Raw genomic sequence first — 26,131 nt, 5'->3', positions numbered from 1 at the left:
GAAAATTGCAGACTCGTTAATAGCAATTGGTTTTCAGCTTAGCCATGAAGATTACATTGAGACTATTTGTAAAGGCTTGCCAGAAGAGTTTTCTAGCTGCATCAGCCTCATCCAAACTAAACCTGAATTGTTTAGCTTGGGAGAGGTTGCAAATCTCCTCGTATCTCATGAAGACACCATTGAAAAATTCAAACAGAATTCTTTAACAATGGTTCAAGCAAATCTTGCTCAAACAAATTTTTCAAATCCAAGAAACTCTAATCGTCCCTATGGAGGTAGAAGGAGTGCTAGAGGTGGCAGATTCTCTCGTGGAGGCAGAAGCTCTTGGCAACTCAATAATAGGCAGATTTGTCAGGTTTGTAGTAGAATTGGACACACCGCCCTTCAATGCTTCTTTCGATTTGATCATAATTTCCAGGGAGTTTCTACTACAAATTCGTCAAACTCCTCCCCATCAATCAATCAACCACCTCCTCCACTAGCTTCATTTCATCAGCCACAATCATTTCTTGCATCTTCTTCTCAAAATTCAGATATGTCCTGGTATCCTGATTCTGGTGCCTCTCACCACCTCATTAATGACGCATCCGGTTTGATTTCACCCTCAGATTACACAGGACTCGATCAATTATACATAGCCAATGGTTCAGGTTTGCCTATCTCTAAATCTGGTTATTCATATATTCAGAATTCATCCAACAATCATGTTTTCATTTTAAAGAATCTTTTGCATATTCCTCAAATAGCTAAAAACTTATAATTAGTGTTTCAAGATTCTGTCTGGACAATAATGTCTTCTTTGAATTTCATCCATTTCATTGTGTGGTTAAATCACAGGATACCAAGTAAGTGCTCCTTCAGGGACAACTTAAACATGGGCTATATGTGTATGATCAATTTTGTATTCCAAAACCATGTTATGATAATTCAAACTTTCATACTTTTTTAGCCACTTGTAGGACAAATTTGGAGTTGTGGCATAAACGCCTAGGCCATCTATCTCCAATGATTGTTGAATCTGTTCTTAAAAAGTGTAATCTTCTATTTTCTAATACAGTTGATTCAGCATCTTTTGTTTGTGAAGCATGTTGTAAAGGGAAAATGCATACTTTATCTTTTTCCTATTCTGAAACCACTTATACTGCACCCTTACAATTGGTTTTCTTGGATGTTTGGGGCCCTGCTCCTTCTATATCTCGTTCTGGTTTTCGTTATTACTTGAGTATTGTAGATGTCTTTACTAGATACACATGTATTTACTTATTAACTACCAAGTCTCAATTGTTTACCATCTTACAACAATACAAATCCATGATGGAAACTCAGATAGGTCAAATTCTTAAATCTATTCAAACGGATAATGCTAAAGAATTCTTATCAAATGAATTCAAAACCTTTCTCAATATCAATGGCATCATTCATAGATTGTCATGCCCTCATACTCACCAACAACAAGGTGTTGTAGAGAGGAAGCATAGACATATTTGTGAAATGGGACTTACGCTTCTTGTTGCTGCACATTTGTCAATGGAATATTGGGAGGATGCCTTCTTGACTGCTACTTTTCTTATCAATCGATTGCCCACTAGGATACTTAATATGAAATTACCCTTTGGGGTTCTTCATTTCAAGCCCCCTGATTATTCTATTTTAAAGGTTTTTGGGTGTGCTTGTTATCCAAACTTAAGACCCTTTAATAAACATAAATTAGACTATAGGTCTGAACAACACATTTTTCTTGGTTATGCTCCTTTCTCAAAAGGGTTTAAATGTTTAAAACAAGATGGTACAGTTGTTATTGCACGTAATGTTATTTTTGATGAAAATATTTTTCCTTTTCCTTCATTTTTTCATAAGAATGTTATCTCTAATTCATCGCTAATCTCTTTTTATGAGCATGAGATGTTACCTCAGATTCCTGTTTCAAATTCTCCTACATCGCAGTTATCTTGTACCCAAAGTTCAGCTCCACCTACTTCAACTCTACTTCCTAACTCTAATACAAATTCCCCTCCTTTAACTAACAATGCTTCATCAACTATTAATCAATCACCTTCTGAAACAGTTACTACAGATTCTGCACCAGTATCAATTTCTGGTTTTGAAATTGAGCCTCCAAGGTTACCTATCATAGAATCTTCATCTTCTCACAATACTCATGCTATGGTAACTCGTTCCAAGTCTGGTATCTCTAAGCCTAAGGCTCTTATTGCACATTCTAATCATCTTGACTTGGTTAATAATATTCCCAGGACAGTTTCTCAAGCTATGCACTCCTCTCATTGGCTTCAAGCTATGAAAGAGGAATATATTGCTCTCATGAAAAACAAAACTTGGCATTTAGTCCACCCACCACCCAATTCCACCATTATTGGGTCTAAATGGGTGTTTGCCATTAAGCGTGGACCTGATAACTCTATTAAAAAATATAAGGCTCGCCTTGTGGCCAAAGGATGCCATCAAATTGAGGGCATCGATTATTCTCAAATCTTTAGCCCGGTCATTAGGCCAACAACGATTAGAGTCATTTTATCTTTGGCTTTATCTAAAGGTTGGTCTCTTAGGCAATTTGATTTTAACAACGCATTTCTCAATGGAGATCTAACTGAGAATGTGTACATGGCACCACCTCCTGGCCTCTTCAATTCTGATTCTGACTTAGTATGTAAACTTGATAAGGCCATTTATGGTCTCAAGCAGGCTCCCAGGGCCTGGTTTTCTAAACTGTGCAGTACTCTATCCATGTTTGGTTTTCGAAATACTTCATCCGATCCTTCCTTATTTGTTCATTTTACAACTTCTTCTACTCTTTTTCTTCTTACTTATGTTGATGACATAGTCATCACAGGTAATGATAAATCTGAAATAGAGTCTATTATCTCTCAATTGAATCAAATATTCTCTTTAAAGGACTTAGGGACACTGCATTATTTTTTAGGCATGCAATTTAATTTTTTGCCTTTAAGAGACTTACATATCTCACAAACTACCTATATTTGTGATCTTCTTAAAAAGGCATCTATGGATAAGTCACATTCAATGCCCACACCTATGCTTTCTTCTGAAAAACTAATACTGCAGGGTTCAAATTCCTTTGATGATCCTAGTCTCTATCGATCAATAGTAGGAGGCCTTCAATATGCAACTCTCACTCATCCTGAAATTGCATATTCAGTCAACAAAGTTAGCCAATTCATGCATTCACCCATGATTCATCATTGGAAGGCAGTCAAACGCATTTTGCGTTATCTCTCAGGTAAGATTAATTATGGTATTCAATTTTCTAAATCCTCTGATCTTCGTCTTCTTGCCTTTTCAGATGCCAAGTGGGCCACAGACCTTGATGATCGATGTTCAATAAGTGGCTACTGTATTTACCTTGGGTGCAATCCAATCTTTTGGAGCAGCCGAAAGCAAAAAGCTGTAAGTCGTTCATCTACTGAGGCAGAGTACCGTTGCTTGGCAGACACAGCAACTGAGTTAGTTTGGATTCAAAAGCTTCTACGAGAAATTCGTGTTTCTTCTCCCGTTGCTCCCACTTTGTTTTGTGACAATTTAGGTGTTGTTCTTCTTGTTGCAAACTCAGTTATGCATAGCAGAAGCAAGCACTTCGAGGTTGATCTCCATTTCATTCATGATCATGTTCAAAGAGGATTGCTAAACATTGTTCACATACCGTCTCATGCTCAAGTCGTTGATATTTTGACGAAACCATTATCAGCTCCCTCATTTACTGTGTTCATGGACAAACTAAGGGTGCAACCAAATCCCACCCTTAGTTTGAGGGGGGCGGTGTAGAGAATATAGACACTATTAAAGTTACATAGGGCATGCTATCACTATAAATATAGAACCTTTAGTGTAAACAAAGGATCGCTCTGCAACAATTTTAGATCAATATTACTCATCTCAGAAATTAATCTCTGCTCTCTCTTTCTTTCAATTGCTTTCAACTCTTTCACTTTTTCATAATTTTCACAAGCTTTCTTTTATTTTCGAGTAAAGTATCGTTTTTGTCCCTAACGTTTCAGGTAAGTCCTAAAATTGTCCCCAACGTTTTAATCGTCCTATTTAAGTCCCTAACGTTTTAAAATTGACTCAATGTTGTCCTGCTGTTAGGAATCCATTAACAGAATTGACGGCGGGACAAAATTGAGACGATTTTGAAACGTTTGGGACTTAAATAGGACGAAAACGTTAGGGACAAAAACGATATATAAAAATAAATTTTAATTTAATTTTATCTTTTCTAATATTAATTTTTTACTGTACATAGTATTCAATTATTTTTTAATTATATCTAAATAAATTACACTTAATCACATTACTTTCAATTTAAATAAATTTATTTTTTTATAATTTTAAAGAATTTTGATACATTAGAGACAAAAGGTATAATTTATATTTTATTGTATATATATTATTTTTTTTTCTACAAGTTTATATACTAGTCATTCTACAAACATTTCATGATAACTAAAAATCTTTAAGAGTAAAATTATAAAAAAATTAATTTATTTAAAATGAAAGTAATATGATTAAGTGTAATTTACTTAGATGGGATTAAAAAATAATTGAATACTATGTATAGTAAAAAATTGATATTATTGAAGGAAAAAATTAAAATTTATTTCTATGTATCATTTTTGTCCCCAATATTTTCGTTCTATTTAAGTCCATAACGTTTCAAAATCGTCTCAATTTGTCCTGCCGTCAATTCTATTAACGGATCCCTAACAGTAGGACAACATTGAGTCAATTTTGAAATGTTAGGGACAACTTTGGGACTTACCCCAAACATTGGGGACAAAAATGATACTTTACTCTTTATTTTCATTTATATTATAAAATCCAAAGAATCATAAGAGTAGGGGTAATTTACATAAATAAATTGTTTGCCCCTCAAATTTACGCAATTGCATTGTTTCAAAAATATAGACGCAAATACATTGTTTCATATATTTATAGAAATCGCTACTGCCAGTAGCGGTTTATCGAAACACATAATCCGCTATAGCGAGTAGCGGATTACATGTGAATGGAAAAACACAGAAATCGATAGAGGCTGTCGCGGTTTCTGTTTGTTGATGTTTGGCCATAAACCGCTACTGGCAATAGCGATTTATGTGTATTGGGACACGTGCGTAAACCGCTGGAGGTAGCAGCGGTTTACGTTGAGTATGAAAACAAATAGTAAAACTAATATTTATCTAAAAAAATAATTACAAAACAAATAATTAATGGTATATACTATTTAAATAATATCATAAATAAAAAAAATTTAATTTATCATTTCACAGTATAATTTAAAAAATATAAATATGCATGTAATAAATTTTTTATTTGTATTTATTATTAAAAGTGAGACCAAATTACAAATAAAAAAATACAGTACTCAAAGTATTAAATTATATAAATCAAGATTATTTTTTTTTGTTTCTCATCTCTTATAAAATTTATACACCAAGATCAAATAATATATATTTTCTGTAATTGTAGAAGCCTTTTGTTAAAATTATATTTTATTTAAATATTTAAAAAAATTAAAATAAAATTAATTTTAAATTTTAAATTTTAAATTTTAAAATACAAATTTTTATATATTTATTAAATCTATGTTGATAGAGAGGTATAATTATTCTGATAGATATTAGTAATTTTATTTTTTTAATTTATAAAAATAATTCATAAGAATATAAAATTTTACCAATTAATATGTATTTAAAAAATCATCTTTAAATCTTAGCCATATAACTCAAAAGGTCATTGCATTTATATCTTCTAAGATTTTAAAAAATAAAAACTATTTATATTTTATAGTTGATTGATTGGATAAATAATAGTGATAGCATCATAATTTTGATGACACCAATGTTCGTTGCTTGGAAATCCTGGGTTCTCAGCGGATCGGGTGATGGTCAGCGGGTGAATGGGCGAGACCCTGGGTTCACTCGGAGTTGATGCAGAGATGCAAAACGTGAGCTGGGGATGCCGGAGGAGGTATGACGAGAGGGGGCGGCCACCTGCAAGGACACTCCGACGATCAAGTCAGTGTCCGTACGAGGTGATAGCCAAAATAGGTAAGATGTTACGTATCTTGGGAGGATAGCTGACCTCTCCTTTTATATACTGTACTTGGGCGGGCCCATAAATGACCTACTCCATTGGCCAAGAAGCTTCCGTGAGCTGTCCTAGTCCATATGGGAAGAGCAGGTCGTTCCGGACTTCGGGTCGGGGTTTCGGGTGCTGTCCCGAGGATGCCGACCCGACCGGTTTGCAGGGCGTGGTGACTTGAGCCGCGTAGTGGCAAGTTGCGCGTACTTCGGGTCGGGCGCGGGAGACCGACCCGTCGGGTTATCCTATCATGATGGTTCGGGCTCGGATCGGAGGTGGTGTTCCCGACCGGCCGAGTAATCGGGCTGAACCATGTGAGTTCGTAACATATGCTATTTTAAACTCTTGAATTTTAATTTAGTGGGCTTATTTTTTGTTTTGGAATATTAAATATAATTTGATGTTGGTTTATTTTTTGCTAAAAAATATAAATTTTGATCATTGATTTTTTATATATCATATATATTTTGTTCTATTAAATTATAAATTATGTAAATTTTAGTGTATAATTTTTAAATTTTAGGGTTTGAGTTAGATATGAATAAATTATTCTAAATTTTAAGTATTAGTTATATATAATTTATTTAAAGAGAATAATTTGTTCTAAATAGTTGTCTTTTATCTATATCAAATAAATTATGGTCTAATTTTTATTGATAAATTTAAGCTTAATTTTTTCTAGCTATGAAGTATAAATTTTATCAATTATGCATTGTTGTTTCAGAAATTGAATACAAAACTTATGGGTGGTAATACTGTGAAACTTTTACTTAAACATAAAAATTAAATTAAACTGAAGTGAATAACGATTGAACTAAAAAATTAAAAGAAATGTTGATTGGGGTGTCGTGAAATTTACTTTAATTGCTATCGTACATTGCAGACCTAGAAAGCTTTGGTGGCTTCTTCTAGGATCTTATTATAATCGATCAGCAATTTGTTAAAATACCAAGTTAAGATATAATTAAGATAGAATATTAAAAGTATTTATTTATTTATAACTAAAAGAATATTATGAATTTAGTTTCCAATATTAAGAATGAATAAAAAATTTTCAACGTCATTTCTATTAATTAATTAATGTTAAAATCAAAATCTAACACTTTAATTTATTAAATGCTACAATTAAAATATATATAAAGAAATAATTAAAATGTACTAATTTAAGATCTACAATCAAAATCAAAATACATATTGATATGGTCATCATTACCTCATATTAATGGTCGTTATTATTGTGCGTTATAACTCGGTCCCATAACCATTAACAACATATGACATATTTCGTCATTTTCCGTTACTATTCGGAATTATGAGCTATAACTCAGCAACATTAATGTTTCCATCATAACCGACGTTCCAACGACAAAATAAGGTCGGTTACGATATCACTTATTCGAACGTTAGCGCCGAAAATATAACTGATAAAGAACTCGTCACATATAAAAGGGAAGTAGAACATCTCTAAAGACCTAAGTTTTTCTAAGTAAGCTATAATACACACTGACTTAAGCTTCGGAGTGCCTTTGCAGGTACATTCCACCCTTTTTGTATTGCTCGTGCTCTCATACCAACAACGAATACAAGAAACTCGGATTCTAGGAGACAGACGTTCGGCTTTGCAGCACATAGCTCGGCTGATCTCGAGGAGTTGAAGCCGATCTATTTCCCAGGCAAGATCAATTGGCGCCCACCGTGGGGCCGAGAAAATCATATTTTTTCTTTTGGTCCCATTACCTCCATCTGCATCCATGGCTGACGTACCGCCTCCTCCACTGTCCGAGCTCATGTGAATCGTAACTGAGCTACAACAAGCCAATCAACGAATGGCCGACGAGAACCAGCTAATGGCTGCCCAAATCGCTGAACTAAATCATGCTCGGATTGAGCACAACGGTGCTCATCGCCAGCAAGCAGAAGACGAGGAACATCAGTCCCAACCCTCTCATGTTTCGGAGACCGCTCGAGGCGAAGAGCAACAGCCCGAAGATGAAAAAGAAGAGGCTGACGACCTTGTAGGTCCCTTCACAGAAGAAGTGATGAATTTCAAACTACCGAAGAGGTTCACTCTGCCGCTGACCCTTATGCCTTATGATGGACTCGGAGACCCGAGGAAGTTCCTAAAGAAGTTCCGATCAATAATGATCGTCAACGGTGCATTAGATACAGTTTTATGTCGTTGTTTTCTGAATTATTTAGACGGTCCTGCACTTGATTGGTTGTGTGCTTTGCCTGCAGGTTCCATTTCACGGTTTCACCAGTTGGCGAAGTTATTCGAAGAACATTTCGCCGGATCCGCAATATACTTGCATGATTCCGATTACTTGAACACTATCAAGCAAGGACCAAACGAAAGCTTAAAGGACTACATGACCCGCTTCAGCAAGGTCGCAATCAGCATACCAGACCTTCACCCCGAGGTCCATCTGCACGCAATTAAAAGCGGTCTCCGGCCCGAAAAGTTCCAGGAGACAATCACAGTAGCCAAGCCGAAGACTCTAGCAGAATTTCGGGAGAAGGCAAAAGGACAAATTGATATCGAGGAACTCAGACAAGCTCGGAAGTCTGACAAGTCACACTTCCGCAACGACGATAAGAGCTCAACCACTAAGAAAAGTTTTAAACTAACACCTCGATTTGATTCTTATACGCAGTTTAACACTAAGAGAGAGGACATAATCAAGGAGATCTTGAATTCAAAACTGATCAAGCCACCGAGAAAAGCCGGTACCTACCAAGATGCAAAGAACGTGGACAAATCGAAGTACTGTGCTTTCCACCAGAAACACGGCCACAATACCGATGACTGCGTGGTCGCCAAAGATCTTTTAGAACGACTAGCAAGGCAGGGACACCTCGACAAATATATTGGTGGTCACATCCAAAAGCGCGGCCCGAGCTCCACAACAAACGACCTCTCTGAACAAAACCGAGGAAAAGAGAAGGCATCCTCAAACCAATATGAAAGACCACGAGGTATAATCAATTGCATTTCAGGAGGATACGCTAGTGGAGGATACTCAAATTCGGCAAGGAAAAGATCGTTCAGAGCAATATGCTCGGTAAACGGACCACAGCAAGATGTAGCAATCACTAATCCACAACCAGAAGTCACTTTCACACAAGCGGACTTCAACTCCAGTATACAAAACTTGGACGACCCTGTGGTAATCACCCTACAGCTAGGGGATCTGTTAGTGAAAAAAGTGCTCTTGGATCCCGGGAGCAGTGCCGATGTTCTGTTCTACTCCACATTTCAAAAGATGAAGCTCAGCGACAACATGCTACAGTCCACAGGAGGAGACTTGGTCGGCTTCTCAGGAGAACGAGTTCCAATACTCGGATCAGTGTGGTTACATACCACACTGGGTGAGCACCCTCTTTCAAAAACTAATGATATTCAATATTTAGTAGTTGATTGTTTCAGTCCATATAACCTCATCCTTGGCCGACCTTTTTTGAACAAGTTCGGCGCCATTGTTTCTACCGTTCATCTCTGTGTAAAGTTTCCACTGCAGAACGATCAGGTTGTAACAATCCATGGAGATCATAAAGAGGCACGACAATGTTACAACATCAGCATGAAATTCCAAAACCGCTCAACACAATAAGTCAACAATGTCAACCTCAAACAAAAGGAACACACATTGGCCGACCTTGACCTAAGAGCTGATTTCCTCGAGCGCCCAACACCATCCGATGACCTACAAAAAGTGTATTTTTATAATGACCCTAACAAATTTACTTATGTAGGTACATCAATCAACACATCTGAGTTAGAGGCTATAATGACCTTCCTGCAACAACACGCCGACCTTTTTGCATGGACACCTTCAGACATGCCCGGAATCGACCCACAAATTATCAGCCATAAACTAGCGATAAACTCGGCAGTCCGACCAGTGCAGCAGAAGAAACAGAAACTCGGAGAAGAGAAAAAGAGAGCGTCACTAGAAGAAACCCAAAAGCTCATCAACACCGAATTTATCAAGGAAAACAGATTTACTACCTGGTTAGCCAATGTGGTAATGGTAAGAAAACAAAACGGTAAGTGGCGCATGTGCGTCGACTTCACTGATTTAAACAAAGCATGTCCAAAGGATTCTTACCCTCTACCATCCATAGATTCTTTAGTAGACAACGCATCAGGTTATGCTACTTTGAGTTTTATGGATGCGTATTCGGGGTATAATCAAATACTCATGCACCCCTCCGATCAAAATAAAACAGCTTTTATTACTGATTTCGGTAACTATTGTTATAAAGTTATGCCATTTGGATTAAAGAACGCAGGTGCAACTTACCAACGCCTTATGGATAAAGTATTCGCCAAACAGATCGGCAGAAACATCGAAGTCTATGTCGATGATATGGTTGCAAAAACACAAATCGGACATGATCACATCAGCGACCTTATAGAAATATTCGGCCAGATCCGACAGTACAACATGCGCCTCAACCCCGAGAAATGTGCATTCGCCGTTCAAGGGGGTAAATTTTTAGGGTTTTTACTAACATGCAGGGGAATAGAGGCAAATCCAGAAAAATGCCGAGTAGTGCTGGACATGGCCAGTCCTAAAACAGTCAAAGAAGTTCAGCGCCTCACAGGACGACTTGCAGCACTTTCCAGATTTGTTCCTTGCCTAGCATCAACTTCTATTCCTTTTTTCCAAACAATAAAAAAGAAAAACAGATTTGAGTGGAACGACGATTGTGAGAAAGCCTTTTCAAAATTAAAAACAACTCTCTCACAACCGCCGATTTTACAAAAGCCCTTACAAGGGGAAGATTTATTTCTATATCTATCAGTTACTGATTGGGCGATAAGTTCGGCCCTCGTTACAGAAAGAAATAAAGTTCAGCATCCGATATATTTTGTCAGTAAAACTCTCCAACATGCCGAGCTCAATTACCCAAGGATTGAGAAGCTCGCACTAGCACTAGTATTCTCGGCCCGGCGCCTCCGACCTTACTTCCAGAGCCACGTTATACATGTCAGAACCGATCACCCACTAAGACAAGTGTTACACAAACCAGAAATTGCAGGACGACTTATAAAATGGGCAGTCGAATTATCTGAGTTCGATATCAGATACCAATCAAGGGGACCGATCAAGTCTCAATTTCTGGCAGATTTCATCGCCGAGCTTACAATGCCATCAGAAGAAGATCATACAAAACAATGGACCTTATATGTAGATGGATCTTCAAATAATGGGGGCTGTGGAGCAGGAATCCGTCTGGAGGCCGACGACGGACTCATACTGGAACATTCAATACACCTAGCTTTCAAATCTAGCAACAACCAATCCGAATACGAAGCACTGATCGCCGGACTCCGACTTTGTCTAGATCTCCAAATCTCGGCAATCAAAGTATTTTGTGACTCACTATTAGTGGTACAGCAGGTAAATGACCTTTTCCAGGTAAAAGATGCTCTCCTCTCTAAATATCTACTATTAGTAAAGAAATTATCAAAAAAATTTGCCAAATTTGATATACAACATATTCCCCGCGAACAAAATCAAAGAGCCGACATCTTATCCAAACTTGGCAGTACACAGTCCGAGTTATCTACACTACAACAATTTACCATAACATCACCCACTGTTACTCTGACAAACGTGTTAAGTGTTACACAGGGAAAAGATTGGAGAGACGACTTTATACATTATCTACAAACAGGTGATATACCAGAAGGGGTTGAGAACAACAAAAAGTTCCGACGACAAGCATCGTCCTTCACCATATTCAATGGAACGCTGTATCGACGAGGTTATACTCGCCCTCTACTCAAATGCCTTAACAAGCCCGAAGCTGATATAGCATTAGCCGAGGCACATGAAGGAATCTGTGGAACACATACAGGAGCTCGGAGCTTAGCGTCCAAGATCCTCCGAGCTGGTTTCTTCTGGCCTACTTTGAAACAGGACAGCCAACAGAAAATTCGGTCCTGCAACAATTGCCAAAGGCACACACCACTAATACACATACCAGCCGAGCAATTGCATCATTCAGACATCAGTTGGCCCTTTAACCAATGGGGTTTAGATATACTCGGTCCGTTCCCCACGGCACCGGACCAGGTAAAATTTCTCATTGTCGGAATTGATTATTTCTCCAAATGGGTGGAAGCCCAACCTTTGGCAAAAATAACATCGCAGCAGATGATTTCATTCGTTTGGAAAAACATTATCTGCCGTTTCGGCATCCCTCAACATATCATAACTGACAATGGTCGTCAGTTCGCCGATCAGAAATTTCAATCTTTTTTGCAGGATCTAAAAATAAAGCAACATTTCGCTTCCGTCGAACATCCTCAAACAAACGGACTAGCTGAGGCCGCAAATAAGGTCATTCTACATGCACTAAAGAAGAAGCTAGACGACGCCAAAGGACTCTGGGCCGAGCTAATACCTGAAGTCCTTTGGGGGTACAACACTACCCCACAAACATCAACAAAAGAAACACCATTCAGGCTAGTATATGGCTCGGAAGCTATGGTACCACTGGAAATATCACAAAGTTCATTCAGAACACAACTCGGCACTCAGGACGAAGCTCGGAGGGCCGAGCTCGATACCATAGAAGAAATAAGAGACCTCGCCACACTACGTTAAAAAGCGGCACAACACGCACTAGCTCGCCAATACAACAGGACGGTCAAGCACAGATCATTTTCAAAAGGAGACTTGGTACTTCGGAAAACAGAAACTGCTCGGAAATCACCAACACATGGAAAGCTCGCAACTAACTGGGAAGGTCCGTACCGAGTATCAGAAGTACTCGGCCAAGGAGCATACAAGCTAAAATCACTAGATGGTAAACTCTTGCCTAATACATGGAATGTGTCTTCCCTAAAGAAATTTTATAGTTAAAATACAGGGACAGGCTTGTACTCTTTTTCCTACTACCAAGATTTTATCCCAAAAAGGGTTTTGTTTGGAGAGGTTTTAACGAGGCTAGCCTACCTACACCTTTGTATTTAAAGGTTCAAAAAGACTCCGAATATATAGGAGACGAATACCATTTTAATCTCTATCAAATAACTGTGCACATGATCTTATCAATCAACTCTATCCATACAGCTCAGACAAAACGCCAAATACTCGTCTAAGCTACAAACTATCATTATCACACAATATCATCAACCGCAAATAAACTCGGAACACTTTCCGAACAATCACAAACAGCTTTTTCTTAAATAAAAGCATCACATTCAAAATTCAAACAAAACAAATCAAAAAGTTCAACACAAGAACTAACTATTACATATGCAAAACAAATTCAAAAAAGTTTCTAAACACATTAAGCATTATCCGCTTCATCTTCTGTGTCACCATCATCCTCGATCAGCTGACCATCTCGCACTATCTTTCCGGGGTCCATACCACAGAGATCGGCATCCGGTACCAAAAACTTTACCTGCAACCTTGCCCTTTCAAAACCTTCAACAAAAGAATCCAATATCTCATCCGCCTTTTTCTTCTCCATATCCTTAAATTGAGCAGTAACCTCAATAAGCCGAGATTGCATGCTCGCCAGATCACTCTCCTTCTTCTTCAAATCTTCGACATCTTTAACATAACTTTCCTTTGTCTCTTTTAATAATTTCTCTGTCTCACTCAACCGATTCTGAAGCCCAGACGAAACAGCTTTCTCCTTGCTCAGCTCTTCCTTTAACAAAGCAATTTCACTCTTCTCCACTAAAGTCTTCTTATACATCAACTCTTGGCTCCGTCCAAGACTGGCAAGACGAAGTCCGACAACCTAAGATAGAATAAACAAACATCAATCTTACAAACAACTCAGATCATAAATACAGAAACAAATTCGGCAATTACCTGCATATATTGCCCAATAGCCATATCACCAACTTCCTTGGCAAGCGAAACATCAGCAGAAGACTGGCAATATTCGTCAACCACTGCCATATATGGATACTCTTTTCCCCAGACAGAAAAGCCTTCACTATACTCGGATACCTCATGAAGTTTTTTATGGTTACCCATAAAAGCTTGTATCTCTTCCAAAGGAACTACATGTTCCTTCTCATCAGAATCCTCAGAAACCTCTACAACATCTGACTTCCTCTTTTTTACAATTACCTTAGTCCGACCACGGGGAGGTTGAGTAACCTCGCCAGTTCCAGCTCCTTTATCAGCATTAGAAGAAGAAACTTCTTTGTCCAAATTTTTGGTCTTAAAACGCGACCTTAATGATGCAGCCGAGACACCAGGATACTTTCCACCTACAAAAAACAATTCATATTAGAGATTTTTAAGAGAATAACACAGACATCGGCATAAGCCCTAACACTCACCCAAGTACTCTACAACAACACCTTTATCCTCCTCCCACTTCAGCAACTCATACATCGATATCAAATTTTTACGATCAACATTTTCCACCAAAAACTCTATCACACATTCGTTCCTCGGAGATATCACCTCTGGGCTGAGTATATTTTGAGGTTCCGAGCACCAAAACAGTGAAAACTTCTCAGCGAGATTTTCATCAATAAAAAATGGGAAATCCTCCTCCGAACCTCTGACTTTAAAATACATCTCCTTAAAATCTTTAAAAGAGGACTTGTAGAGCTTGAAAATCCCAAAACCCGGAGTACTGTTAAAGTTCACCCAACCCCCCTTCCATACCCCTTTAGCTTGAAATAACGAAAAGAACAGATCAACAGATGGCACTTCCTCAAGGAATTTCATCAGAACCTCAAAAGACCGAAGGAAAGTCCACCCATTTGGATGAAGCTGTGACGGAGTGCAGTTTAACTGCTTCAGAATCTGACACTCAAACTCCGTAAACAGTAGCCTGACCCGCAATTCTTCAAGCACACAACTATGCATGTAGAAAAACCCAAACCCCCACTCCCGGTGATAAACTCTATCATCAACACTACATGGTAACAACTCTACCTTAACTCCAGAACCCACCCTCACTATTTTAGTCACATCAACCTCCCTCACCGCCGATTCATCAGAGAACAGTGACACCCGCGATTTAACATCCTCACCCACCCAATCATAAGACCAATCCACCTTATCCTTTTTTTCTTTCTCAAAACCCATCAGCTCATCAACAGAATGAAAACAAAAGAAAGAAGAAGAAAGACAGAGGAAGATGAAGAAACAGATCAGAAACGAAGAAGCAGAATCATACCTCTCTTACTCATTCTTCAAAAAAGCAAGCATATAACCAAACGGCAACACCAGCCAACAAAAATTCCAAAGATTAAAGCTATTAAAACAACAAAACCTTTCAAATGATAACTCCCACTCCCAAAGCCACATCAAACAGCGAACCCAACATTGGGAACCACCAAAATTAAATACAACCATTACTCTTTCTCTCTCATCAGAAACTAACGGACACGACTCCCCACGTGCAAAATAAAATATAAAACAAAACACCATCTTTTAATGAAGTAAGTTGATCTGGGGGCTCATCCACTAACCCACGCAAGCCGACTTATAACTCATCCAAAAGCTCAACCTGCTTCATTAAAATTCTCCTCAGGCTAAGCTTGGGGGCTGTGATATGGTCATCATTACCTCATATTAATGGTCGCCATTATTGTGCGTTATAACTCGGCCCCATAACCATTAACAACATATGAGATACCTCGTCATTTTCCGTTACTATTCGGAATTATGAGCTATAACTCGGCAACATTAATGTTTCCATCATAACCGACGTTCCAACGACAAAATAAGATCGGTTATGATATCACTTATTCGAAGGTTAGCGCCGAAAATATAACTGATAAAGAACTCGTCACATATAAAAAGGAAGTAGAACATCTCTAAAGACCTAAGTTTTTCTAAGTAAGCTATAATACACACTGACTTAAGCTTCGGAGTGCCTTTGCAGGTACATTCCACCCTCTTTGTATTGCTCGTGCTCTCATACCAACAACGAATACAAGAAACTCGTATTCTAGGAGACAGACGTTCGGCTTTGCAGCACATAGCTCGGCTGATCTCGAGGAGTTGAAGCCGATCTATTTTTCAGGCAAGATCACATATATATAAGGAAATAATTAGAATATACTAATTTAAGTACTACAACTATATATATATAAAAGGAAATAGAAATCAATGTTATAATGACATTAAATTATAATAATATATAAGAAAATAATGATAGCTGTCCATCAACTATAATTAATCATATAAAATATATATGAACAAAAGATATTTCTAACGTGTATAAAAATAATCATTAAATATATTCTAACGTGTATGAAAATAAACATCAAGACTAAAATAGGATATAAATAAAGGTGTAAAATATGAAAATTTAAAAATAATAATTAATTCAAGAATATAAATTTATATATTAAAGGAAATAATTACAGCGCATAAAATAAAAAATTTTAAATTTTATAATTAATGGTATGAGTTAGAAAATATTTTGATTTGTTCAATTTTGTTTTGGTTTATATAAAGGATTAACTCAAACTGTATTATAACAAGGAAATTTTAGGAGTCAGTACACAAAAAATGGAAGATTATGGTGGTTTTTTAGCCGCAGTTATAAAAAACTGTCACCAAATAAAATATTGCGGCGGATAAGAGGAGTGCTGCCAATTGTTTGACATTTTGCGACGATTTTAGTATAATCACCGCAAAATGAATTATTGTGGCACTAAATAAACTATTGACAGCAATTTTTTTCAACCGCTGTAAAATATGTCTAACTCTTTTTTTAAAAAAATAAACTAGTATGATTTACTTATGTTCTCGTTACTTTATTTAAGAAATATATTTGAATCACTGTTACTTAAATCGTTACACTGTTTTTGTATTTGTTTTACAGAAAAAAATTAATCACTTACAAAAATATATTTTTATTAATCATGTGAAGAAATTTACAAATTGAATTTTTTTGTTTGCTATAAGATCTTTTAAGTTTGTCTTCAAGTGTAACTGTAAAAGAAAAAATAAGTCAACATCTGAATTTATTAATATTAAAACAAAGTTCAATTGAGCATAAAGATCGAAATTGTTAAAGTAGATAAATATGTAATACTGTGACCCAAACCATTAAATTAAGGTAATCAACCTAAGAGTTAAAATAAAAGCGGCAAACAAAGTTCAATCAACCATTAAATTCTTAATTTTTTTTATTTTAATTAATTTCAAATAAATCAAAGTTGAAAAACCAGACAAAATAAAAGAGGCAAGAAACACTAAGTGCTTGTTTGGGCGCCATTATCTTGATAAAAAAAATTTTAATGAAAAAATATCTTTTTTTTATTTTTTAGTGTGTTTAGCAAATTTCTAATAGTAAAAGTAAAAGTACTAGAAAAATAAAAAAATATATCTTTTTTGAGAAGCTGCAATTTACATCTTTTTTTAAAAGATCTTTTTCTTAAAAAAAAAGATTTTTTTATATAATAAATAAACAAAAAAGTACTTTTATATACCCAAACATAATTGATAAATAAAAAATTTTTTTACATAAAATATCCAAACATAAAATTACTTTTATTTTTTTATAAGATCTTTTAAACAGAGATAACTCAAAAAAATTTTTTTTTTTAAAAACTCATCCAAATAAATCCTAATTATTATACGGAAAAGAATGAAAAATGTCAGATTTTGATTTCACATTAATGTATCCTAAAAATTTGAAACAATTCCATTTACTTGAATTTTTTTTATTTTATTGAGGTTTAAAAACATTAAAACCTATCATATATGATCAACAACTTTAAATAAGCAGGTCAGACTTACAGTACTTCTGATAGAGGTCTTCACTTGATAATTGTTGGAGGTGACAATTGGTCTTCGTCAATATATGTGGGCGATCATTCCGGACGAGTTCTTGACAAATGATTAACAATTTCCATGCAAATTGTGTCGTAGGTGAGCCAAAAAATACATATCGCGATATTAAATGGTACCAACAATTATATGTGGCACTTTTAAAAATTAAGAGCAGGTAAGAGATAAAAAAAAAATTTATTTTATTTTTTTATTATGAATTGTGTTATTTTATTTTTTTTAGTTTGATATAAATTATTAGATAAATAATATGAGTTTAATTTTGATGCACTGACAGTATAAAACGTTTTATATAATTGTGTAATTATATCCGTTTTTTTAGATGGCCATACACGCGGTTAATGTGAAAAATAGTTATTTACTTTACATTAACAGTGCATCAAAATTAAATTTTAAATAATATTTAAATTTTATTTGATACAAACAAAAATACAGTCACAGATGTACAACGATGAATGTTGAAAACAAAAAAATGTGTACGCACATTTTCTTATAAAAATTAAGACATTATTAATTTATTGCATATTATGATTTTTTTTCTTAATTAAACCAATTATTTTGTGATTTTTTTTGTTATGTACTATTGTTTATTATTCAAATGAATAAAAAGATACAAATTGAGTTTGATTTAAAATTTAATATGTTGAAGAAATTTTTTTGTTAAAAATACTTTAGATATAGATAAAATATTAAATATTTCTTATGCATTGTACGGTACATACACTACTATATAACTAATATATCTACTCAATACATAAAAAATATCTATTTTTTGTATTTATGTCTGAAATATTTTTTTAAAATAAATTATTTATGAATATATTTAACTTATATAAAACAAATCTCATATATTTTTTTGTTATATATTAATATATACCAAATAATCTATAAAACAAAAAAAAATTTATATAAAACAAACCTCATATTTTTTGTTATATATTAAATTATTAATATATACCAAATAATTTACAAAATAAAAAAAATTAAAAAGTAGTTAGATTTAATAAAGAAAAGGTGTAGTACACAGTAAACAAATAATTCAATGTATATAAAAAAACATGAACTAAACTATTTTAAAATGGATTTTATATATATTCACTAAATGTTGTCAAATTAATAATAATAATAATAATAATAATAGTAATTAATTAATTAATTAATTAATAAATATTGATTTGAGTAGTAGAAAATAATATATTGTTAAAAAATAGTAACAAATAATTCTTTAACTATTTAGATAAGTTTAATAGATAAAAAAAATATACTATATCCAAAAATTGTATAAATATTTTGGAAATTATTTTGACTGTACATTTAATATCCTAGTTTTGTCACAAAAAATTATCATGTTAGATTTATCTTCTAAAAAAACTTGCTACACATATAAGTCTTTTTGGCATACAAGTCTATACAAGTTAGTCCAAGTCTAACAAAAATAACCCTCAATTTAGAGAACGTGTAAACACGCGCCTCCTCAACTTTGAATAGCGTGAAATGAGAAACGGTTCTTCTTTAACATTTGTATTCCACATTCTTCCTCCTTCTCTATCTTCTTCTTCTTCTTCTTCTTCTTCTTCTTCTTCTTCTTCTTCTTCTTTGTATTCCTCTTCCTTTTTCTTCGTATTCCTTCTTCTTCTTTTTCGCGTGTTTCATCCTCATCGTGGTTCTTTTATTGTTGTTATTGTTGCTGCATTTTGTTTCTTCCTCCTCTTTCTATTGATTTTGCAACATTATGTATTTTTTCTTCTTTGTTTGATTTTTTCTCCTAAGAAGAATTATAAGAAAACGAAATAAGAAGATGAGGAAGAAGAAGCAGTAGAAGATGAGGAGCACGAAGAGAAAGAATTTTAAATTATGCAGAACTTATCAGAATAAAAATATATCCAAAATTCTTAAAATATACCCAAATATCTTCGTGTTACACCAAAATTTGCTACAAATACAGAAAAATATTTCCTCTAATGCTGTATTTTTTTCTTTTTTTCTTATTTCTTTCTTTCTTTTAATTAAATGAATGTACTCTTCCAAGTAATTTTGCAGCATTATGTGTTTTCTCTTCTTCTTTGTTTGATTTTTTTGTTTTTATTCTTGTTAAGAGAGTAAAAGAAGAACAAATTTGAGAAGGTAAAACAAAAAGAAAAAGATGAATAAGAAAAAAAGAATAAGATGGTGATGATGATGAAAAAAAAGAAGTAACAGAAGATGAGATGGAGGAAGAGGAAGAGTTTTGAATTATGTAGAACTTATTATAATAAAAATACACCTAAAATTCTTAAAATACACCTAAATATCTTCGTGTTACACCCAAATTTACTGCAAATACAGAAAAATGTTTCCTCTAATGCTTCATTTTTTTCTTCTTTTTTTTTTTCGTATTTCTTTCTATCTTTTAGTTAAATGAATGTAAGTTCATCCTCTTCCAAGTAATTTTGCAGCATTATGTGTTTCTTCTTCTTCTTTGTTTGATTTTTTTTGTTTTTATTCTTGTTAAGAGAGTAAAACAAGAAGAAACTTGAGAAGGTAAAACAAAAAAGAAAAGATGAATAAGAAAAAAAGAAGAAGAAGATGGTGATGATGATGAAAAAAGAAAAGAAGAAGCAATAGAAGATGAGGAGGAGGAAGAGGAAGAATTTTGAATTATGCAGAACTTATCAGAATAAAAAAATTCATCCAAAATTCTTAAAATACATCCAAACATCTTCGTGTTACACCCAAATATCTTCGTGTTACACACAAATTTGCTGTAAATATAGAAAAATACTTCCTCTAATGCTATATTTTTTTTTCTAAATTGAACCACACCTCAGCCACTTGATTAGATTCAAAACAATAATCAATTTCGTTCTGGTTCAATTGACAATATGAACCTGAATTATTTATTATCTTCAACAACGAGATAACTGATGATGGAGGAAAAAGAGAAAAAGAAAGGAAGAGAAGAAATTTCAATGAAAAAAGAAGGAGGAAGAGGAGGAGGAGAAAGTGGTAGTGCTGATGACGACGATAACGAAGAAGAAGATGTGCAGTAACAAGAACAAGAAGAATATGTAGTAACTGTGGGCCCCACTTAGTTGGGGACCCACCAACAAATCTCCCCCTCACCAACTCAAGTGGGGATAGGCTGCTCCACCAAGCTCTCTTTCTCTTTGCAGAAATCAAACTTCACTGCAGGTAAACTCTTAGTCATCATATATGAACCATTATCATCAGTATGGATCTTCTCAAGTGCATATGACTTCATCTCAAGCGCTTGACGTATCCAATGATACCTCACCTCTATGTGCTTCGATTTGGAATGAAACGTCGGATTCTTGCTGAGATGGATAGCACTCTGACTGTCACAAAATAACATAAACTTCTCTTGATTGATGCCTAACTCTTGTAGGAATTTCTTCATCTACAAGAGTTCCTTAGAAGCTTCAATAATAGCAATGTATTCAGCCTCTGTAGTAGACAAAGCAACACATTTCTGAAGTCGAGATTGCCACGACACAGCTCCCCCTGCAAAAGTCATCATATAACCAGAAGTAGACTTTCTTGAATCAAGATCCCCAGCCATATCTGCATCTGTGTAACCATCCAACATAGGTTGGCCACTCCCAAAGCATAAACAAACTCTGGAAGTACCATTAAGGTATCTGAGAATCCACTTCACTGCTTGCCAGTGTTCCTTGCCAGTATTAGAGAGAAACCGACTAACAACTCCAACGGCATGAGCAATATCCGACCTGATGCAAACCATAGCATACACCAAACTGCCAACTGCAGATGCATATGAAATCTTCTTCATTTCTGCTTTCTCTTTCTCACTTGTAGGACATTGCTGCAAACTCATATTGAAATGATTAGCAAGTGGAGTACTAACAGGTTTGGAATTACTCATGCTAAACCTCTCTAAAACCTTCTCAATATACTTCTGCTGTGACAACTACAGTTTCTCATTCTTCCTGTCACGAGTGATACTCATGCCAAGGATTTTCTTTGCAGGACCCAAATCCTTCATAGCAAAGGATTTGTTCAAGTCTTTCTTAAAACTTTCAATCTTCTTAGTGTCATGACCAACAATCAGCATGTCATCAACATAAAGCAAGAGAATTATAAAATCACCATCAGAGAATTTCTTAACATACATACAATGATCAGAAGAAGTCTTACTGTACCCATGACCTTCCATGAAGGAATCAAACTTTGTGTACCACTGTCTTGGCGCTTGCTTCAGCCCATATAAGCTCTTCTTCAACTTGCATACAAGGTGCTCCTTTTCTTTAACCTTGAAACCCTCTGGTTGCTCCATATAGATTTCTTTATCTATGTCACCGTGAAGGAATGCAGTCTTCACATCAAGCTGCTCAACCTCTAAATTCAAGCTAGCCGCCAATCCAAGCACAACTCGAATAGAGGACATCTTCACAACTGGAGAGAAAATCTCCTCAAAATCAATACCTTTCTTTTGCTCAAAACCTTTCACAACCAATCGAGCTTTGTACCTTGGTCGTGAGATATTTTCATCCGCTTTCAATTTGAACACCCATTTATTCTTGAATGCTCTCTTACCCTTCAGTAACTTCACCAATTCAAAAGTATGATTCTCATGCAAGGATTTCATTTCTTCTTGCATGACCTTCAACCAATCTTCCTTATGCTCATTAGACATAGCTTCTACTAGACCTCCTGTTGATGGGGGAGATTTGTTTGGGTTCCTAACTAAGTGGGGCCCATAGTTTAAAAAAAAGGCGTCGAGGGAGAAGAGAAAATTTGGGGGAAAAGGGCAAGCTATCTTGATCCGATTGATCTAGTAAATTTGCTTCATTTCTTATGAAATTTCAGTATGTTATTCCTGATGTAGAGATGAATATTAGGATATAACTTGCTAGTTGTATTGCCTTCTCTTTTGCCTGATTTGAGATACCCACTTTGTGGAGGGTTTATGTTGATTCCATCAGTTTTGATGATGTATTTTGTTGATTGTTGAAATGTCCTAGTGTCACTAGGAAGACTGTTTGTGTACCCATTATTCTGATAGTGAAAGATTTTACTGGACTAGGTCCCATGGATTTTTTGTCCCTCTTTTGGGGGTTTTCTTACGTTAAAATTCTGGTGTCTGATTATTTAATTTCTGCCATTATATTTGATGCTTGGAGTATCTTTGGTATTGCCTATTTAATCGCACAGGTTGTGGAAAAATTATTTTTGGTGCTTCCGCTGTTAGACAGGTTCTTGTTTTGAACCTTTGTTAACTTTTTCCAACAGTAACAACACAAAATGCATAAATATAAATGACTTGTAAAGACTTATACGTGGAAAATAATTCTCTTCTAAATATGTAACCTAAAAAACATAACCCAACAAATCTAACATTAATCGTACACTTTTCTAGTTTTAAGTTCTGCTCATTAAGTCGAAATTGTATTTTTTTAAAACGACTAAATACAAATCTTATCTTAAACTTAACATGAATAGTAAAGAGTATGAACTTATTCTTATAAATGCATATATTTCTTCAAAAAAAAAAAAGTATCTACACTAAAATCTCATTTCAAAATCAAATAAATATATCAATTCTTACAATACACAAAGATATAATATTTGAATAAATTTGACTTTATCTTAAATACAAACCATTTCAAACATAAGTTATTGTGACAAAAAATCGTCCCACTACAAAATAATGTAAAAATCAAATTTAACGAAGAACAATTATTATATAATTAAAAGGAATAAAGTATGGATAAATTAATGAAAAATGAAGGAGTTCTAATTTCTTCCTTAGAGAAATCAATAATTCACCAATTTGACGTGCAAAAGTTTTATATTTGAAATAGAGCTTATTTTTTTAGTGGTAAGTTTTTTGAATAAATGACCATTTGTACTCCATAAAAGATGAAAACGCTGACATATATACTCACACTAAATCAAAATTAAACTTGTACTCATGCAAGATGTCCTTTATGTGACAAAAGTACCCTGTCTTTGGAAGGTTAGAGTGCCACGTAGGGTACTTTTGTCACGCAGAGGACATCTTATATGGGTACAAGTTTAGTTTCGATCTAGTGTGGATACATATATCAGTGTTTTCATCTTTTATGGATACAAATGGTCATTTATTTTAAGTTTTTTTTTTGTTATTTTTAATTAAATTCATTAAATTTTGTGAATTTTTTGCTCAAACTTTTTATTGGCATTAACTTAATACCTTGTCTAAACTAACCAATTTTAGTAAGAGATTAGCTTCCACAGTTTTTGTGATCTATTAAAAAAAATAACTCTAAACTTAATTTAGACAAATGAAAAATAAAAATTTTATATGCAGTAGTGTAAAAAATAAAGATTTTATAAATTACATGCAAAATATCAAGGGCAATAAAAATATAAAAGAAAATAAAAAATAAAAACATAAAAGAAGAAAATATTATTATTATTATTATTTTATTTTTCTGGTACTATTTATTACGTTTTTATAGATAGAATTTAATTTTTTATTATATAAAAAAGGCCTTGATCTTTCTTTCTAGAATTTTTTTTATATATCAAAACTTGACTGAAAAAATAAAATAAAATCATATAAATACTCCAAGAAAAAAACTAAGATAAAGAAATTATGAAATATTTAGATTTCATTAAAATATTTAGGCATAAATAAATATTTGGTAAATATTTCATTTTAAATGATAGTTTCATTTCATATTAATATTTGGTAAGAATCCTCTCTGATAGAAGTTGGGAAGTTTCCTTCACAATCCAACCTACCAAACAGTCCCTTCCATTCCGATCCATTGATGAAATCAACTTGGCCAGACATTGGTAAGCTCCAATAATTAGGATGGTATGAGGTTATTATGAGCAAAGAATGAAAGCACTAACCTGTCTCTATTTGGAAACAATTATGCCCCAGTTACGTGCATAGTATTCAAGAATTGAATGGAACCTTAGCTTATTGCACTCTTCTTCCATATTTGCACCATCAAACACATAACTTGCCCTTGACAATTCATGCGTAGCTTTGGTGTATCTGCCTAATAACAATTAAAGCAATATACATAAATTGATGCTCTTCCAAATAATTATTAATTCAAAGTTATCAATGTCGGTTTGTTTAGATAGTTTGATTAATAATTAATTTATTAAATAACAGGTTGTGAATAGAAAATTTTGATTGCTTAAATCAATTTTAATTTAGATGAATTCTAACCCTCTATTTATAAGGGGAGAGAATCATCACTCTCTCCAATCCTCTAACCTCTATCAGTCTCTCCAACCCTTTATACTTGTACAATGAAATCAGTTTTCATTATTTTCTATATCATGCTAATTACATTTTTATTTCGTCCTACTTATAGTACTTATCAATACTTCAGATTATCCCTACAATGGCCACCATCCTATCAGCAGAAATATGGAGTACTGACAACCCAAAAAAATTTTACAATTCACGGGTTATGGCCACAAAATTTCTCTCGCCCTTGGCCACAAGATTGTTCTTTAAGCCATTCATTTGACAGAAATGTAGTAAGTTAATTATTTAAACTTTATTCATTTTCATTTATCTTGTTATTTAATAAATTAATTGTTAATCATTTTTGTGATTTATTCTTGTAGGTAAATATTTTGGGACGCCAATTAGCAATTGATTGGCCAAATCTAAATGGCCAAAAATGGAATAACAAATTTTGGGAAGCTCAATGGAAGAAGCATGGAACCTGCAGTCTTAATAACTTTAAGCAACTTCAATATTTTAGTTTAGCCATTGGTATTAAAAATAAATTGGACATCCTGCGCATGCTCGAAAATGCAGGAATAAGGCCTAATGCAACCGTAACTTATAATTATAATGATATTGTTGATGCAATTAAAGCTAAAATTGGTCCTTTTGAGCCTGAACTATACTGCGTAATGCCTCACAATAATGTTGTGTTATTGCTTGAGGTTCGGGTGTGTCGGGATGCCATGGGAGCTACATATATCTCATGTGTTAATAATAACAACTCATGCCAAGGATATCTCATTAACATACCCGAGTGAAGTTTATTTGTATCAAATTATTATTATTATTATTATTATTATTATTATTATTATTATTGTTGTTGTTGTTGTTGTTGTGTGAAAAATAGAAATCAATTATTGATTTCTCAAAAATAAATATGCTTGTATCCAATTATTATTATTATTATTATTATTATTATTATGGAATGAAAAATAGAGATCAATTATTGATT

The 26,131-nt window shown here is 34.3% G+C and overlaps 2 protein-coding genes across 2 annotated transcripts; both read left to right on the top strand.

The window, feature by feature from the left end:
* Window positions 1-7,940: 7,940 nt before the first annotated feature.
* Window positions 7,941-12,734, top strand: LOC140179443 (uncharacterized). Its single transcript, XM_072218334.1, has 4 exons — window positions 7,941-8,268; window positions 8,353-9,681; window positions 9,868-10,145; window positions 10,401-12,734. Exons 1-4 carry the CDS (start codon window positions 7,941-7,943, stop codon window positions 12,732-12,734), a joined length of 4,269 nt encoding a protein of 1,422 aa, XP_072074435.1.
* A 3,115-nt stretch (window positions 12,735-15,849) lies between these two features.
* LOC112747266 (ribonuclease MC-like) lies at window positions 15,850-25,937 on the top strand. Its single transcript, XM_072218333.1, has 3 exons — window positions 15,850-15,869; window positions 16,000-16,060; window positions 25,515-25,937. Exons 1-3 carry the CDS (start codon window positions 15,850-15,852, stop codon window positions 25,935-25,937), a joined length of 504 nt encoding a protein of 167 aa, XP_072074434.1.
* The last annotated feature ends 194 nt before the right edge of the window (window positions 25,938-26,131 follow it).

The sequence above is a fragment of the Arachis hypogaea genome, chromosome 15 (genome assembly GCF_003086295.3).
Source record: "Arachis hypogaea cultivar Tifrunner chromosome 15, arahy.Tifrunner.gnm2.J5K5, whole genome shotgun sequence".
In the NCBI taxonomy this organism is placed as follows: Eukaryota; Viridiplantae; Streptophyta; class Magnoliopsida; order Fabales; family Fabaceae; genus Arachis; species Arachis hypogaea.
This window is presented reverse-complemented; position numbering and strand designations above follow the sequence as displayed.

Excerpts from the sequence above, each read along its gene's own strand:
- LOC140179443 (XM_072218334.1), top strand. The coding sequence starts at position 7,941 with ATGGCCGACGAGAACCAGCTAATGGCTGCCCAAATCGCTGAACTAAAT. Across the intron at positions 9,682-9,867 it reads TCATAAAGAGGCACGACAAT|GTACATCAATCAACACATCT; the intron begins GTTACAACATCA and ends TTACTTATGTAG. Across the intron at positions 10,146-10,400 it reads GGTTAGCCAATGTGGTAATG|AACGCAGGTGCAACTTACCA; the intron begins GTAAGAAAACAA and ends TTTGGATTAAAG.
- LOC112747266 (XM_072218333.1), top strand. The coding sequence starts at position 15,850 with ATGATATCACTTATTCGAAG. Across the intron at positions 15,870-15,999 it reads ATGATATCACTTATTCGAAG|GTACATTCCACCCTCTTTGT; the intron begins GTTAGCGCCGAA and ends GTGCCTTTGCAG. Across the intron at positions 16,061-25,514 it reads ACAACGAATACAAGAAACTC|GTAAATATTTTGGGACGCCA; the intron begins GTATTCTAGGAG and ends TTATTCTTGTAG.